The 17,476-nt window shown below is 45.8% G+C and overlaps 2 protein-coding genes across 11 annotated transcripts in view; one reads left to right on the top strand and one right to left on the bottom strand.

Annotated features, from left to right (window-relative positions):
• Nucleotides 1–17,476, top strand: part of tnrc6c1 (trinucleotide repeat containing adaptor 6C1) — a 601,775-nt gene that overhangs the window by 146,775 nt on the left and 437,524 nt on the right. The window lies entirely within an intron of this gene.
• On the bottom strand, nt 91–4,646 carry LOC140714631 (uncharacterized). The gene is made up of 2 exons (XM_073025992.1): nt 4,392–4,646; nt 91–4,110 (listed from the first exon to the last, which is right to left on the bottom strand). Exon 2 carries the CDS (start codon nt 3,941–3,943, stop codon nt 743–745), a length of 3,201 nt encoding a protein of 1,066 aa, XP_072882093.1. The 5' UTR covers nt 3,944–4,110; nt 4,392–4,646; the 3' UTR covers nt 91–742.

Genomic DNA, 17,476 nt, shown 5'->3' on the forward strand with positions numbered 1-17,476 from the left:
ATAAAACAACTGTAACGTTCTCGCTCGGGTGTGAAGTAACGCCGAGGTAAACGTCGAGATAAACCAGAATCAATGCAAACGAGACCGCAGTAAGATTAACCATTTACTGTTCACTCTTCACATTAACGCATGGTGAAAACTGTTGAAAAACAATACAAGATTGGTACAGTGTTTGTTCCCTTCTAAATATCACATTTACATTGTGAATACTTGCAAAGGTAAAACTACAATAACTACATTACATTAAAGTGCAGCATACAGTCAGAATCTAGCTGCTCCATTGGCTGCTTTAGACACACTTCAATACAAACTATCCCGACTCTTTAACTGACGAAAAGGTAAACCTTACCGACCGTCGTTACTTTTAACAGAATCGGCGTTAACATTTTAACTCAAAATACCGATTATCTAATGACTTACAGCGTTGCTTTCACTGTGTCTTTGGTGCATAGAGAGACCCTAGTCAGCGTTATGGTCGCACATGTGAGTGACCCCCGCCCTTGCGTGAATCTCAAACCGGTAATTCCTCACAAGACGCGGCGAACCCGGATGTGACGTCATCGCAGCCGCGATGTATTACAGACAAATCAATTGATTTAAACAATCCTAACTTTAACTAAAAAATGCTAACAAATTACTATGCGAAAATATTATAAACTAAATAACTGCCATAAAGGCAGCACACTCCCCGCTTGGCCTTCGTAAGGTCACAATGAACATAATACGAACTTCAGTCTCTAAATCAGTCGTTAGGTAGAAGTAGAATGACTTCTGTAACAGGCCTTTGGTAAATTTTCCCATCGCCTTGGTCGGTAGTTTTCAACTCGACTTCCCTGACATGTCCATCCCTACTAGGGAATGTGGCAGTGATTCTGGCCATTGGCCAGCAGTTGCCGGCGATTTGCTTGTCCTTGAGCAGGACTAAATCTCCAACTTGAAGGTCCCTTCTCCATTGCTTTGTGTACAGGTCCTTATCGGAGAAGTCCCCTGGTGGAGGGGCAGCTCCTGCCTTCGGCGTAAGGAGCATTGATGGCGACAGTATGAAGGGGTTTTCCGGGTCAGGAGACACGGGTAGGAGTGGTCGTGCATTCATAATGGCTGTGACCTCTGCCATTGGTGTGCCCAGTACCTCGTGGGTCGATCGGATGCTTTGCTGCATCTCAGGTCTCCTTTTCGTGGTTTTTTGCAAGGGCGTGAACCGCTTGACTGCCTGCTCTTTGTTGTTTGGCAAGCACTGGCGTGGTTCTCTGAAAGGTAGTGGGACGACCCCACTATTTGCTTTGTCTCTGAAGACCTTGGTGTCCTCCGTTTTTAAGATGGTGGCGTCTTGAGCCGATGGAGCGAGTTTATTATCATGCTCCTTTTGAGCAAAGGCAGACTGACCGAGCGTCTCGTCAGTTACTTTGCGCTTGTTAAAGCCTTGTGGTGCTTCCTGGACGCACATGGAACTTGTGCGGGGTTGAAGAATCATATGGCGGCTACTCTCTAGCACATTGGTCTTGAGTGTGTTAGCCGTTGATTTGTGTTCGTTGCCAGGGCACACCTCTCCTATCACCACCCAGCCCAGATCCAGGCGTTGGGCGAAGGGGGCGTCGTGTGGTCCATTGACCTGCTGCCTAACCTTATGTACCCGGAGAACATCTCTTCCTAATAGCAGGAGTATTTCTGCTTCTGGATCCAGCTCTGGGATGTGTTTGGCGATGTGGTGGAGATGTGGTTGGTGTAGCACCGCACTTGGCGTCGGGATCTCAGTGCGGTTATTCAAGATTTTCTCGCACTCTACGAGTGGGGGGAGACAGATGAGGACTTTACCATCCAGGGACTCGATCTGGAAGCCTTCGGCCCTCCTTCCGTAAGTTTTCATGTTGCCTGAGCAAGTTCTAAGGTAGTATGGGAACTGCTCACTCTCAATGTTGAACAAGTTAAAGAACTTTGGACTGACTAGCGAGCGGTTGCTCTGATCGTCCAGAATTACGTAGGCTTTGATGGCCTTGTCTTTGGCTCCCTTAGGGTACACCTTAGTGAGACAGATCTTTGAACAAGAACGGCTTGCCTGCGCTTGACCGCAAACTTCCGTACAGCTCGAGCTGACAACAGTTGTCCTGGAGTGAGCTTCTCCCTCCCCGCCGTCCTGTTGTGGGGGTGAAGGAGCGTTGTCGGTTTGCGGTGACGGGCCAGGATGCATGGCCCAGTCGTGATTAGTGCTATCACATTCCAGGCACTTCACGGCGATCGTACACTCTCTCGCACAGTGAGAGGTCGAGGAACAGCATCTAAAGCATATTCCTTTCTCCTCGAGGAGGGCCTTCTTCTCTTCAAGGGGTTTTTCCCTAAACGTTCTGCATCTTTTGAGGGGGTGGGGTTTGTTATGCAATGGACAATTCTTGCTAGAGTCGTTGTTAGTTGTAAGGACTTCAGTCTTAAGCGCTGAGACTGGTTTAGTAATGTTGGAATTATTCGAAGTGGATTTATCTGGCTTGGTGTAAATTGTACTGCTTCCTGGACCTATGAGGCTAGGATCGTTTCGCTTCTTCGCCTCCTTGCACACGAACCTGGTGAAATACTCGAAGGGAGGGAATTGACCTTCGTGTTCTTCCTTGTAATCTGAGGCAACGGACAACCACCTGTCCTGCAGCCCAAATGGAAGTTTGTCCACGAGTTGTCTAATCCCGGTTGGAGTGTCTAGGTATACTAGACCAGCTGAGTGGCCATCTTCTTTGGCGCCTTGAATCTCCAAGAGTAAATCTCCAAATTCTCTTAGCTTGGTGTGGTCCTTGGCTGACACCTTAGGAAAATTTCCCAAACGTTGGCATAGCGCCGCCTCAATAATTTCGGGGGCTCCGTAGCCCTCCTGAAGTCTCTCCCATGCTTTCTTCAATGCTAGCTCGGGTTTGTTGATGTACACTGAACGCATGCGTCTCACCTGTTCGCATGATTCTTTTCCCAGCCATTTTGCCATAAGATCCAACTCCTGGGTTGCTCTGAGCTGGAATCCGTCGATAGCGTTGGTGAAAGTGGAGTACCATGCACGGTAATTTTCGGGTTTATCGTCAAACCGGTATAGTCCTGAAGTGACGAGATCCCGTCGTGCGAAATACCGTGCTGCGGATTCATCTGCAGGTGGCGTGCGGGCTGAGGGAACGTGTCCACAGGTACATGACTGAGGGCGTACATCTGTTATGGGATTTGCTGGTCTGGACTCAGTCTTTGCCTCTCTTCTCCCCAAATCCGGTAAGTTCGGTGTCGAGAAGTACTTGTCGTGAGCCCTTGCATTCCTGGGTTCATCGCGGAGTTGCGAGGGTAAATTATCTTCCTCGGATGGACGTGATGCCGTCGGGCCTCTCCAAGACTCCTCGTGAAGTGGGACGTTATCGAATAAGTAAGGAGAGGAAGAAAGAGTCTTCCATTCCATCTGAGATTGGACATAGTCCCTTGTACGTTCCAATCCGATCTTTTCTGAGGTAGATTTTCCGTCCTTCGGATCGTGCATTTCTTCGGCGTCTTCTATTAACTCTGCTTCCACCTCGGCAGCTGCTGCTTCTCGTTCTAGCTTCAGCGCTTCTAACCGTGCCTCTACCCTTTTCCTTTCCAATTCGTTTTCGGCTTCTCTGGCAGCCGCTTCCTTCTGGTTTTCGGCTTCTCTGGCAGCCGCTTCCTTCTGGTTTTCGGCTTCTCTGGCAGCCGCTTCCTTCTGGTTTTCGGCTTCTCTGGCAGCCTTTTCCTTCTGGTTTTCGGCTTCTCTGGCAGCCGCTTTCTTCTGGTTTTCGGCTTCTCTGGCAGCCGCTTTCATCTTTACTTCTAATTCTTCTTTGGCAAAGCGCGCTCGCACCTTGGCGGCTTCTGCTTTCGCTCTTGCTTGGGTGGCCTTACTTGATGCCCTACTGCCCCTATCGCAGGATGACGATGACTTTGACAACGACTTGATGCTGGATCGGGTTGACATGGCTGCACCTTAAACACCTGATAATGCCGCTTTTTCACTGTAACGTTCTCGCTCGGGTGTGAAGTAACGCCGAGGTAAACGTCGAGATAAACCAGAATCAATGCAAACGAGACCGCAGTAAGATTAACCATTTACTGTTCACTCTTCACATTAACGCATGGTGAAAACTGTTGAAAAACAATACAAGATTGGTACAGTGTTTGTTCCCTTCTAAATATCACATTTACATTGTGAATACTTGCAAAGGTAAAACTACAATAACTACATTACATTAAAGTGCAGCATACAGTCAGAATCTAGCTGCTCCATTGGCTGCTTTAGACACACTTCAATACAAACTATCCCGACTCTTTAACTGACGAAAAGGTAAACCTTACCGACCGTCGTTACTTTTAACAGAATCGGCGTTAACATTTTAACTCAAAATACCGATTATCTAATGACTTACAGCGTTGCTTTCACTGTGTCTTTGGTGCATAGAGAGACCCTAGTCAGCGTTATGGTCGCACATGTGAGTGACCCCCGCCCTTGCGTGAATCTCAAACCGGTAATTCCCCACAAGACGCGGCGAACCCGGATGTGACGTCATCGCAGCCGCGATGTATTACAGACAAATCAATTGATTTAAACAATCCTAACTTTAACTAAAAAATGCTAACAAATTACTATGCGAAAATATTATAAACTAAATAACTGCCATAAAGGCAGCACAACAACTACTCCTGACATCCCATCCTTACTCTCCTTCAATCACCTTAACATTATGCTGTTGTGGCGACCCACTTTCTGTGCAGGCGAACCGGCTCACAAATAGCCAGCGCGTGGGGGGAGACTTTGGTAATGCACCTCTGACGTCATTTCTGCCCGGAGAGGGCGGGCGCTGGGGATTAAATGCCAGCGCCGCTAAATTTGAATAAACTAGTCTCGAAACGACTGTGTGCAGCACATCGCTACATTGCTGACCCCGACGGTCCAAACGGGATTTGGACCAAAGATGACCAACTCTTCATCTGTTCACGCAGTTTCGCTAAAACTGCCGACTTTCTGGATGCTGCGACCACGCGTGTGGTTTAGCCAAGCAGAAGCCCAGTTCCAGATTCGGCAGATATCTTCTGATTCCACGCGTTACTATCACGTGGTGAGCGCCCTTGACCAGGAGACGGCCGCCCAGGTTGCAGATTTCATACAGTCACCCCCAGAAGAAGGCAAATATGAAGCATTCAAAGCGCTGCTCATTGGGACCTTTGGCCTCTCACGGCGTGAGCGGGGGCCCGCCTGCTTCACCTGGACGGTTTGGGAGACAGACTGCCGTCAGCATTGATGAACGAGATGCTGGCCCTGGCTGATGGACACAAGCCCTGCCTCATGTTCGAGCAAGCGTTCCTAGAGGAACTGCCCGAGGACATACATCTGCTGCTGGCTGACGCAGATTTCAGCGACCCCCGGAAGGTGGCGGCCCAGGCAGACGTGCTGTGGAAAGCCAAGAGGGAGAGCGTGGCGTCCGTCGGTCAGATTACCAGGCCACGCGCCCAACAGCGGACCAGACCAGGCCCGGCAGGGGGGCGTACACAACACAGAGGCAGGAGTGAGGAGGCCTGTGAACAGTGGTGTTTCTACCACCAGCGGTGGGGCACAAAAACCTGCCGTTGTCGCCCGCCCTGCAAGGGCCAGGTCCAGGGCCAGCTGCCGCTAATGACTATGGCGGCTGGCCATCAGGACAGCCCCTTGTACGTCTGGGACAAACAGTCGGGACGCCGCTTCTTGGTTGACACCGGAGCGGAGATCAGCGTCTTGCCCCCGACGGGGTACGACACCTGCAACAGGAAGCCAGGACCCACCCTGAGGGCTGCAAACGGCAGCACGATACGGACCTACGGCACCCGCACAGTGCAGCTGCAGTTCGGCACCAGCCGGTTCACGTGGGACTTCACACTGGCTGCCGTGGCCCAAACACTCCTGGGGGCGGACATCTTGCGAGCTCACAGCCTGCTGGTCGACTTGCAAGGGAAAAGACTAGTACATGCCGAGACTTTCCAGACGTTCTCCCTAGGTGAAGCCAAGTTGCCGGCCCCACACCTGGACTTCATCACGTTGTCAGACAACGAATTCACCAGAATCCTGACGGACTTTCCATTGATTCTGACACCGCAGTTCATGGCAGCCATGCCCAGACACGGGGTACAGCACCACATCCCGACCCAGGGACCACCCCTCCACGCCCGCCCACGAAGGCTCCCCCCCAGAAAAGCTCCGCCTGGCGAAGGAGGAATTCAAGAGGATGGAGGAATTGGGGATCGTACGGAGGTCCGACAGCCCTTGGGCCTCCCCCCTGCACATGGTGCCCAAAGCAGCTGGGGGTTGGAGACCATGCGGCGACTACCACAGACTGAACGAGGCTACAACACCGGACCGCTACCTCGTGCCGCACTTACAGGACTTTGCAGCAAACCCGCACGGGGCAAGAATATTTTCCAAAGTAGACCTCGTCCGGGGATACCATCAAATCCCGGTGCACCCTGAAGACATCCCCAAAACAGCACTCATCACCCGGTTCGGCCTGTTCGAGTTCCTCCAAATGCCATTCGGCCTGAAGAATGCCGCACAGACGTTCCAGTGGCTAATGGATGCGGTGGGACGTGACCTGGACTTTGCATTCATCTATTTGGATGACATCCTTATAGCCAGCAGTAGTCACCAGGAGCACCTGTCCCAACTCCGCCAGCTCTACTCCCGCCTGAGTGATTTCGGCCTCACGATCAACCCAGCCAAATGCCAGTTCGGTCTCGATACCATCAACTTCCTGGGCCACAGGATTACCAAAGACGGGGCAACACCTCTGCCCGCCAAAGTAGCGCAATCTGCCACTTTGCCCAGCCCAACACAGTCAAAGGCCTACAGGAGTTCGTTGGTATGGTGAACTTCTACCACCGTTTCCTCCCCTCAGCAGCCCGTATCATGCGCCCTTTGTACACCCTGATGTCGGGTAAAGGCAAGGACATTACTTGGGACGAGGAGGCTGCAGCTGCTTTCGTTAAAGCCAAGGAAGCCTTGGCAGATGCCGCGATGCTGGTGCACCCCAGAACGGACGTTCCAACCACCCTCACGGTGGACGCATCTGACACAGCAGTCGGTGGGGTGCTGGAGCAGCTCATCGAGGGGCGCTGGCAACCCCTGGCGTTCTTCAGCAAGCACTTACGACCACCCGAACTCAAGTATAGTGCTTTCAACTGGGAGCTGTTGGCACTGTATCTGGCAATCCGGCATTTCAGGTACTTCTTAGAAGGCAGGCCGTTCACCGCGTTCAGGGACCACAAACCATTGAGCTTTGTGTTCACAAAGGTGTCCGATCCCTGGTCGGCTCGCCAGCAGAGACATCTGTCCTACATCTCCGAGTACACGACGGACATCCAGCATGTCTCGGGAAAGGACAACGTCGTGGCAGACGCACTCTCCAGACCAGCTGTCCAGGCCCTGTCCCTGGGGGTGGACTATGCAGCACTGGCGGAGGCACAGCAGGCAGACGACGAGATGCCCAGCTACAGGACTGCAGTCTCAGGTTTGCAGCTGCAGGACCTTTTCGTAGGCCCAGGTGAGAGGACCCTCCTGTGTGACGTGGCTACCGGCCAACCTCGCCCCATCGTCCCGGCAGCCTGGAGGTGGTGAGTTTTCAACTCCATACATGGTTTGGCACACCCATCTATCAGGACAACTGTCCGGCTGGTCTCCAGCAAGTTCGCGTGGCACGGACTTCGCAAGCAGGTCAGTGAATGGGCCAGAACGTGCGCGCAGTGCCAAACAGCCAAGGTGCAGCGGCACACTAAAGCCCCGCTGCAGCAGTTCGAACCCACCCACCGGAGGTTCAACCACATTCATGTGGTTATTGTGGGGCCCCTACCAGTGTCCCGAGGAGTGTGGTACCTCCAACTATGGTAGACCGGTTCATGAGGTGGCCAGAGGCGGTCCCGCTCACCGACACATCTGCCGATTCCTGGGCCCGAGCACTGATTGCAACCTGGGTAGCACGCTTCGGGGTACCGGCCCACATTACCTCCGACAGAGGCACCCAGTTCACCTCCAGCCTGTGGTCGGCTGTGGCCAGCCTGTTGGGGACTCAGCTGCACCACACCACTGCCTACCATCCACAGTCGAACGGACTAGTGGAACGCTTCCACCTTCACTTGAAGTCGGCTCTCATGGCCCGCCTGAGAGGACCTAACTGGGTGGACGAGCTTCCCTGGGAAGCTCGTCCACTGCTTGGAATTCGCACAGCACCCAAAGAGGATCTGCACGCCTCGTCGGCCGAGTTGGTGTATGGCGCGCCCCTGGCCGTCCTGGGAGAGTTCATACCAGCCCCAAGGGGGCAAGAGGAAGAACCCGCAGCAGTCCTGGACAGACTACATGAAAGGCTCAGCAACCTGGCCCCCGTACCGACTTCACAGCACAGACGGACCCCAACCCATGTACCCAAAGACCTGCAGAACTGTAAATTTGTGTTTGCACGAAGGGGCGGACACCGGGCACCGCTACAGCGGCCGTACGAGGGGCCGTTCAAGGTGATCAACAACAACAGGTCCACGTACATTCTGGACATTGGGGGGAGAGAGGAGGTTTTCACGGTGGACCAACTCAAACCAGCCCATGTGGACTTGGCGCAGCCGGTCGAGGTTCAGGCACTGCGGCACAGAGGCAGACCTTCCAAACATTGGCTGATCCAGACTGTGGACATTGGGGGGTGTATCGCCAGTTCTGGGGGTGGGGGTTATGTGGCGACCCACTTTCTGCACAGGCGAACCGGCTCACAGATAGCCAGCGCGCGGGGGGAGACTTTGGTAATGCACCTCTGATGTCATTTCTGCCCGGAGAGGGCGGGCGCTAGGGATTAAATGCCAGCGCCGCTAAGTTTGAATAAACTAGTCTCGAAACGACTTACCGACTGCGTGTCGTTATTTCAGCGCTGTGTGTAGCACATCGTTACATTGTGTTGTATTAGCCACTTCCACTCAGGGAAAGTCTCTAGCTCTCCACTCTATCTATGCCTCTTTATCATCTCGTACATCTCAAACAAGCCTCCTCTTCCCCCTCCTTTGTTCCAAAGATGAACAACCTAGCTTGCTCAACCTTTCCTCATAAGACAAGATCTCTAATCCAGGCAAGACCTAGAGGTTTCAAATCGATGTGGTGCTAATGTACAATTGGTTTTGAGGGCAATGACCACGAGACGTGGCCCTTCCAACATAATCTAGCTCAAGTTATGACATTACACACAACACCATGATGCATGAAGCAGAATATCATCATTACAGGGGAGATATAATAAAACTGTTAAAAAGACTAAATAATATATAATAAACTTAATTTGATATTTTGTCTCCTTTTTCATACTGTCAAATATTTATATTTAAACTTCGTTCAAAGCACTGTTCCCACTACAAGTACACAAGATCACCACCATTTTGGAATTATGTCACAGATTACTGACAGGTTGTTTTTGCAAGACAGGAATTTTGACTTCGGCAATTACACCATTCATACATGGGCTTCTCTCGGTAACTGGGTAAGTCACTGCTGGGGCAGTGTGGTGATCTGCAGGTGGAATTGTGAGAAGTTTTCATCAGTGGGAGGAAAGCACTGGGGTCTGCGATGTAAGTTGATGTCCTTCAGGACTGACAAGCCAGGGCGTCCCGGTGGTACCTCAGATGGTACATCCGAGTAACCATGTTGTTCCACGATAGATAATCCTCAACATGCAGTCTCTTTGCAACTGAGTTAGCATATGGCTTCATGCTGGCATTCTGTTTGAGCACCCTGACATCTTCACAATAAATTTCCATGTGCCACTTTCTCTAATTTGGCCTCTCACATCAATCCCATGATATTATCTGGTTTGCTACTTGAGGGATCAGGTGGAATCATGCCTTGCTCTTTCTTTCCCCTCCTGGGTCAGTGACTTCCACATTCAGAATAGCTGAAGTGAGATAGAAGTTGGGTTTGGTGTGTGATCCAAAAGGAGAGCAGAGAAAGATGAGTGGGTGGTGAAAGCATCTTCAGCAAGCAGTGTACGGTGAACTCAGAGAGAGTGAGCGATCTGAGAGTTAGTAAGAAGTTATGCATGTTATTACCTGTGTTGTCCGCCACCACAACCTTCAGTCTGCTCTTGGCCGTGAGGGTGAGCACTCTTATTCATGCCAGCAGAAGCGTGTAGTTGAGCTATTCTTTCATCTGTGTCAGTGTTCCTCTGGGGGTCGTATGTGATACTCTGTGTATTTGTGAGAACCTATTGGAAACCACACTGCTCATGGACTGTTTGTCCCCAATCAGAGAGGAGGCTGCATAACTTCCATACCAGGACCACTACATTCAAAAACAGTTACTTTCCCTGAACAATAAGGCTGATCAACAGCTCCACCCCAACCCACCCCATCACTATTTCATCATTTCTTGTCAGTCATCTTATGTACAGACTCTCCTGTGACTAGTGTCACTTTATGAACACGCATTCAGTTTGTGTACATAAGCTATCTTATGCATTTACATTTAATGTGTTTTTTATCATTGTGATCTTTATCTTATTATTTTTTTGTGTGTTGCATCAGATACAGAGTAACAATAATTTTGTTCTCCTTTATAGTTGTATACTGGCAATGACATTACACAATCTTGAATCTTGAATCTAATTGCTTGTGTTTAATATGGTGAAATACCTGATGGGATTTTGAGTGTTTTGTAGGTGAGACCTCAGTGCATATTGCATGCACAAGAGAAAATGGGGTAGGACACAGTGATTGTAGGACAATGAATTAAAGTGTAGGAGTAAACTTATGAATGCTGTAAATGTTATAATTAATGAATTTGTAAGCAGAGCAGTGTGTGCAAAGCATTAGACAGTTGTTTATATCCCTTTATTCATTAGGTCATTGGAATTTATTCTGAATGTCCAGCTATATTTTGGATGTTGTGTTTCTGGCATTCATATGCTCTGTAGTTTCCTCTGTCACAATAGACGTATTAAAGTAATTCCTTCCTCTCTCATTGGCTTTCCTTTATCCTCAGATAAAAAGAAGCTTCTTTCTTTTGGCTGCATCAACATCTTCAAATATTTTCATACAAATTTGGTGCCGTCTTTTTCAATACTGTATTTTCTCACTCAGAACTTTGGAACTACATCGAGTGAACTCTTCCACTTAAAAAGTTTTTTATTGTCCCACCCAATATCCAGCAGTCTACACATTTGCATTACAACAATGAATAAGCAACGCAAATATTTCAGGAAGCCTGAGTCATTTTCAGATTCATGTAGACCAGAGTCTGATCTCTATCCTACTCACTGCCTGATTTCTAGACATACTTTTCAGAAAGTAAGGGAACGATAAGCATACTTTGAAAGAGATGTTAAAGTGCTGAACTTCTGGTGGTAAAGCAATAGTTTTGACTTTTCTATCGAAAAATTGCGTGTGACAATATGGCAGTGAAAGAGCTGCTTGATACCATCTGCCATTGTGTCAAATTTAACAGCTTTAGAAGTAATAATCCTGTGTGCAGGATTCACAGTGAGATTGGTGAATGGAGTGCTAAATAACATCTTTTTAAAATCTCCGATTAAATCAGTGATTTCCATCTCAGCTTGCGCAACACATTTCCAAAATAGCATTTCATCTTCAAGAATGATTGGATCTATTCCTTAAAGTAAAGATTAGTCTGTGCTCATTCTTTTACCATGAATTGATTGGATGGTCACTGGCAGAGAATTAAGCCATGTTTGGCAAAATATTCATTCTTGAAAAATAATATGAATTTTAATTCTCAAACCAGCCAGAGTTCTATTTATCCTGTTGAGAAATAGCAGAGAAACAACCTGACCAGTGATTACTCAGAATTGTAATCACTGTAAAGGTACTTAATGAAGATATTTGGAAAGGAAGTGGACTCCTACATGTTTTAAATCAAAACTTGGAAGATTCAATAGTAAATTATTTCAAACATTGTTCTTCATCTGCTGTTTAATTTTAGTATGTTCATGTGATAGCTAATTAGATCTACATGAAACTGGTATGTTCATGGGGACATCTGATAGTTTATTAGATCTACATGAAACAGGTATGTTCATGTGAAAATGTGATAGCTGATTAGATCTACATGAAGTAGTATGTCCATTTGTACATGTGATAATTAGATCCACATGAAGAAGGAATTTCTTTAATCTCGGTAAAATTGATTTTTTTTATTCCAGTATTCAGCAGTGACTGATAAATATGAAGCAGGGTATGTCTGACTTAATAGTTGCCTCTCTTTCATTCAGGCATAGTTTAAAAGCTACATGCAAACATATATACAGTACATTCTGAAGTTTTGTTTACAAGCTCCTTGGTAACCAGACAATTACAATATTAAAAAAAAACATTTGGACCTGTACATGAATAGGAAAGGTTAAAAGAGATACAGTGGTGCCAAGAAGTTTGTGAACCCTGTAGAATTTTCTCTATTTCTGCATAAGTATGACCTAAAATGCGGTCAGATTTTCATATAAGTCCTAAAACCAGATAAAGAGAACCCAATTAGATAAATAACAAATAAAACCTACTATACTTGTTCTTTTATTTATTTATTAAAATAAGGATCCAATATTACATGTATTTGTTGGAAAAAGTATGTGAACCTCTGGGGTAAAACCTTCTGCAAAAGCTATTTAGAGTCAGGTGTTCCAGTCGATGAGATGACATTGGAGGTGTGGGTTTTAGAGGTGCCCCACCCTATAAAAAAGACACACAAAGTCAGGTCACTGACAGAGACTGCTCTTCTCAAGACAGATCTGTTTATGTGCACCGTGCCTCGATCAAAACAACTTACAGAGGATCTTAGAAGAAGGAATATAGAGGCATATGAATCCGGAAAAGGCTACAAAAGCATTTCTAAAGACCTGAGTGTTCATCAGTATACAGTAAGAGAAATTGTCTCCAAATGGAAGATTCTCAGTACTGTTGCTACTGTTCCTGGGAGTGGACATCCTGCAAAGATCACACCAAAAGCACAACGTGCAATGCTAAAGGAGGTGAAAAAGAAACCAAGGGCAAAAGACCTGCAGAAATTTCTAGAACTTGCTAGAGTCTCTGTTTATGTGTCCACTACAAGAAAAAACACTGAACAAGAATGATGTTCATGAAAGGACACCATGGAGGAAACCACTGCTCTTCCAAAAAAAACATTGCTGCATATCTGAAGTTTGCAAAGGATCACCTGTATGTTCTACAACACTTCTGGGACAATGTTCTGTGGACAAATGAGACAAAGGTTGAACTTTTTGGCAGAAATATACATTGCTATGCTTGGAGGAAAAAGAGCACTGCACACCAACACCAAAACCTCAACCCAACTGTGAAGCACGGTGGAAGGAGCATCATGGTTTGCGGCTGCTTTGCTGTCTCAGGACCTGGACAGCTTGAAATCGTTGAAGGAACAATGAATTCAAAATTGTATCAAGACATTTTACCACATACAAGCCAAATGTGGCTAGTTGATTGCTGTATTTTGCTTTTATAAATGTCATTCTCACTGGAGTTATCTTTTCTCCAGTACGTCCTTAGTTGGATATCTGCAGGCTTCAGTTCAGTATCTGAAACAGCCAAGCCAGTATCCAATTACATTTTAATTAATTTGCCGGTCATTTCTGGTGTAAGCCATATTGCTTGTTTATTGTTAGTATTCACACTATGTCTCAAGGCTATCCTGTCCTGTGTCACTCTCATCATTATCAGATTTTTCATCAACAGCATGCAGTTTAGTGCTCTTTTGAAATTGCAACATGACTTTTTATCTATTTTTTCTTCCCTATGCAGTCTGTTTATTTTTGTCTTCCCAACAGGCTCTTTGTCTGTCTCCTACTTTGTTACTCTTTCTCCATGTCTCACCTTTAAATCTTCATTTTTCTGGTGTGTGCATGTTCCCGTCACAACAGTAACACAATTTGTTTGGTCAGGCAGGGCTCCGTCTAGATCTGAAATTTTGTTCATTCTTAACTTCATTCCTGACTGCAGCTTAATTACATTTCTGTCTACTGTTTCCATTGATACAGCTATTTCAATTGTTCTTTTAAATGGAAGTTTTGCTTCAGTTAGGAGCTGTTTTTGAATGCTTCTTGTAAGAGGCTTGTGGTGAACTACATATACCTGTCTGGACACACCCCCCCTGCTGACTGCTCCTGTGGCTCCTCCCACAGACCCCTGTATAAAGGCGATTGGAGGCACTGGTCCTCCCTCTGTCTCCAGGATGTTGTGTGGTAGTCTCTTGCTGCTAATTGTGGTCTCTTGCAGCTAATAAAAGCTTATCGTTCGCCTCCCGTCTCCAAGAGTTATTGATGGTGCATCAAGGCTACAAACTAAATGATCTCTCAATGCGTCACTAAACCCATCACTGAACTGGCAATGCTCAGTCAACTTCTTCAATTCAGCCACTTACACTTAAATGGACTCCCCTTCCTTTTGATTTTACTTATGAAACTTAAAGCATTCTACAATCAACAATGGTTTTGGGTTTGAAATGTTCAGAATCAGAATCAGGTTTATTATCACCAGTATGTGTCAGGAAATTTGTTCCTACATTAATTTCACTATATCAGCCAAGCTAATTTCAGCTGGTATAGTTGGAACAGTCAGATGTCTAAGCAGACTGTATGACTTCAAATCCAATGCACCCAGAAGAACTGGGACCCACTTCTCATTGGCTATTTCATTTGTTTTAAATACTGCTCAATCCGTTCAGTATACAAAACTCAGTTATCTGCTGTGTAATCAAATGCGTCAGTCTTTGCAATGTAGTTAGCTATTCCTGTTCTTTTTTTTTATGATTATGATCACCCAGTACTTGCTGTTTATGGAGCTGCGAATGCCTTTTTTTTACTTAGTCATCATACCCTTTGTGAAGAAAACTCGCTTCTCCAAAGAAAATAAAAAGTGCTCTGCTTTTTTTTTTAACTTGACCATTTCTCACTATGCTTTTTTAAAATGTGAACATCTCTCTGCTCTTCAACAGGTAGGTAGTCCACTCAGGTTTGTTTTAAAAATACCTTGTCGCCACTGTTATGTTTTGTAGCTTCAAAGCATAAAAACGAATTGCAAGAAAAAGGATCCAAGAAATGCGAGTCTAACTCAGGTTTTCTTTAAGTGAGGCACGCACATATAATGTGGTGGCATGATGACATACGCCATTTACATAACTTTACAGGTAACCTGCAATGCATTCTGTAAACAGCAAAGAAAGCTTAATCAAACAATGTATTTTAAATTACTCAAATATTATTGAAATATTAAATGCTCAAAGGGAATTTAGCAAATCAGTCCATCAATCCCTGAAGATGATAGAATGCAAAAATCATGTGGATATTTGCTTTCGTAATCCAGGACATAGATAAGGGAAGTTATGGTATAATTTGATAAAGTATTTTTTAAGTCACAGATGAGCACAATTCAGCACTTCATATAATAGAAATGACAAGATTACACTGGAGAAGGTGAAGAAAAGATTGACCAGCATGTTTCCTGGGACATAGTATTTTGATTGTGAAGAGATACTGAATAGGCTGGGTTTGTTTTCCTTGAGTGGAAGAGGAAGATTGATAGATACAGTTCTGGTGGTGGCTGTGTGGGTATAGACTAGACAAATAGAAAAGTTACAAGGGGCATAGAACATGTAGATAATAGAAAATGTTTATTAGTAGTTATACTAGAAAATATAGGTTTAGGGTGTAAGCAATAAGACTTAATAAGAGACTACTTCTTTTTCAAGCTGCTGGTTAGATCACCTCTTCTGAATTGTCTTCTTCAATATTTTTTGTTACCTCTACAAAAAATTCAATCAGATTGGTCAGATGGGATCTGTCCATGACAAAGAGAAGCTGGAATTTTTTAAAATTACATTCAGTTAGAGACACTGAGCAAAAATGAGCCCTACTGGTGCTTCAGGCCCCACCACACAACAACCCCAATTTAACCCTAACCTAATAATGGGACAATTTACAATGACCAATTAACTACCCGTATGTCTTTGGATGGTGGGAGGAAACCGGGGAACCCAGAGAAAACCTACGCATTCCATGTGGAGGACATACAGAATCTCCTTGGAGAGGATGCTGGGATTGAACTCTGAATTCCAATGCCCTGAGCTGTAATAAAATCACGCTAACTGCTAGGCTACCAAGACACATTTTTAATTTGTCTCTGCCTTTCCAAATGATTATTATTTCTGTCATTACCCAATAACTTCCCTGTTACTGATGATAGACTCAAAGGCTTTTACCTAGCTTTTTCTTGCTGCCTTTCTTAAAGAGACCACATTGCCATCTTCCCATCCTCTGGTACCTCATTTGTGGCTGGTGATGAATTAAAAATCGCAGTCGGGATCTCAGCAGCCTTATCCCTAGCCTCCTTTAGCAGCCTGGATTTATCTGCCTTGAAATCAGCAAAAGCATTGAACACCATTATCTTTGGAGACTTACATTAGAACTTCATCTTCCCCTTTCACTGTATAAACAAGATCATGCATTGTAAAGTTACCAAAAGTTCCTTCCTGTATTTCCAGTTGAGTGATATGCTGTGTCACTTTCTGCATACTACTATTTTATTTGATCTTTGGCAAGTTCGTGCAGCTGCCAGTAGTTAGCTTAACACCTGCAACCCTGGCACCTAGCACTTAAAATGACATATATATAGCACTCTTCTAGGCATTGGGTTACATGGTAGCTAAGAGAATAGATGCTGCAATGATTGATAGTGGTCAGGAAAGTGTTCTCATGGAAAAAGGGCCTAGACAGTTTGGTGAAGAGCCATAAGAGGCACGTTCTATGTTGGAGCCCTCTAGAAGCATATCCAGGTGCAATGGCAGGAAAAGGGCAAAGACTAATCCCACAAGGTGAAGTCTATGAATGTCTGCAATGGATGAAAATCCAAAAGCTCACCTTACTTTGCCCTTGGGGATAGAAGCAGAAGTAGACAAAACAAATAGAAGGTAGAAGTGAATGACAAGTTCTGAGCAGTGGTAAAGGTCCTCAGCATCAGCAGGAGTCTGAAGTAATCCTATGGCTGGAGTATGGGATTGACCATGACCTTAATTCCATGAATATGCACACATGTGAGACTATGAGCACCAAATAAGGAAATGGATGATCACCCTTTAAATAAAATGGTTTCAATCAGGCAGGAAATCACATTGTACATAGACTTTGGGCTTTTCACTTTGGTTTAATCACTTGGGGAGTTTTATGCTCAGGAAAAAGTGAAACTCCTGTTAATGCACAAAAAGACCCCCAGAGATCAGGTTATGCCAATTTTTAACTGCGTGTCAGCATTTTTTTCCAAGTGTGTGAAGGAATTTCTTGTGTTTATTTTCTGCCCTACTGCTTCAACATTTGTGGGATGATTTATAAAACTATATACCCATAATCTACATCTTAAATTGGTGTGGTGAATATTGTCATTTTACAGCACTGCTGAACTGCAGCTGAGATAGAAAGCTCAGGACTTGTAAACTTGTCATGCTGTAATAATA

This window comes from Hemitrygon akajei, chromosome 22, assembly GCF_048418815.1.
Source record: "Hemitrygon akajei chromosome 22, sHemAka1.3, whole genome shotgun sequence".
Lineage (NCBI taxonomy): Eukaryota > Metazoa > Chordata > Chondrichthyes > Myliobatiformes > Dasyatidae > Hemitrygon > Hemitrygon akajei.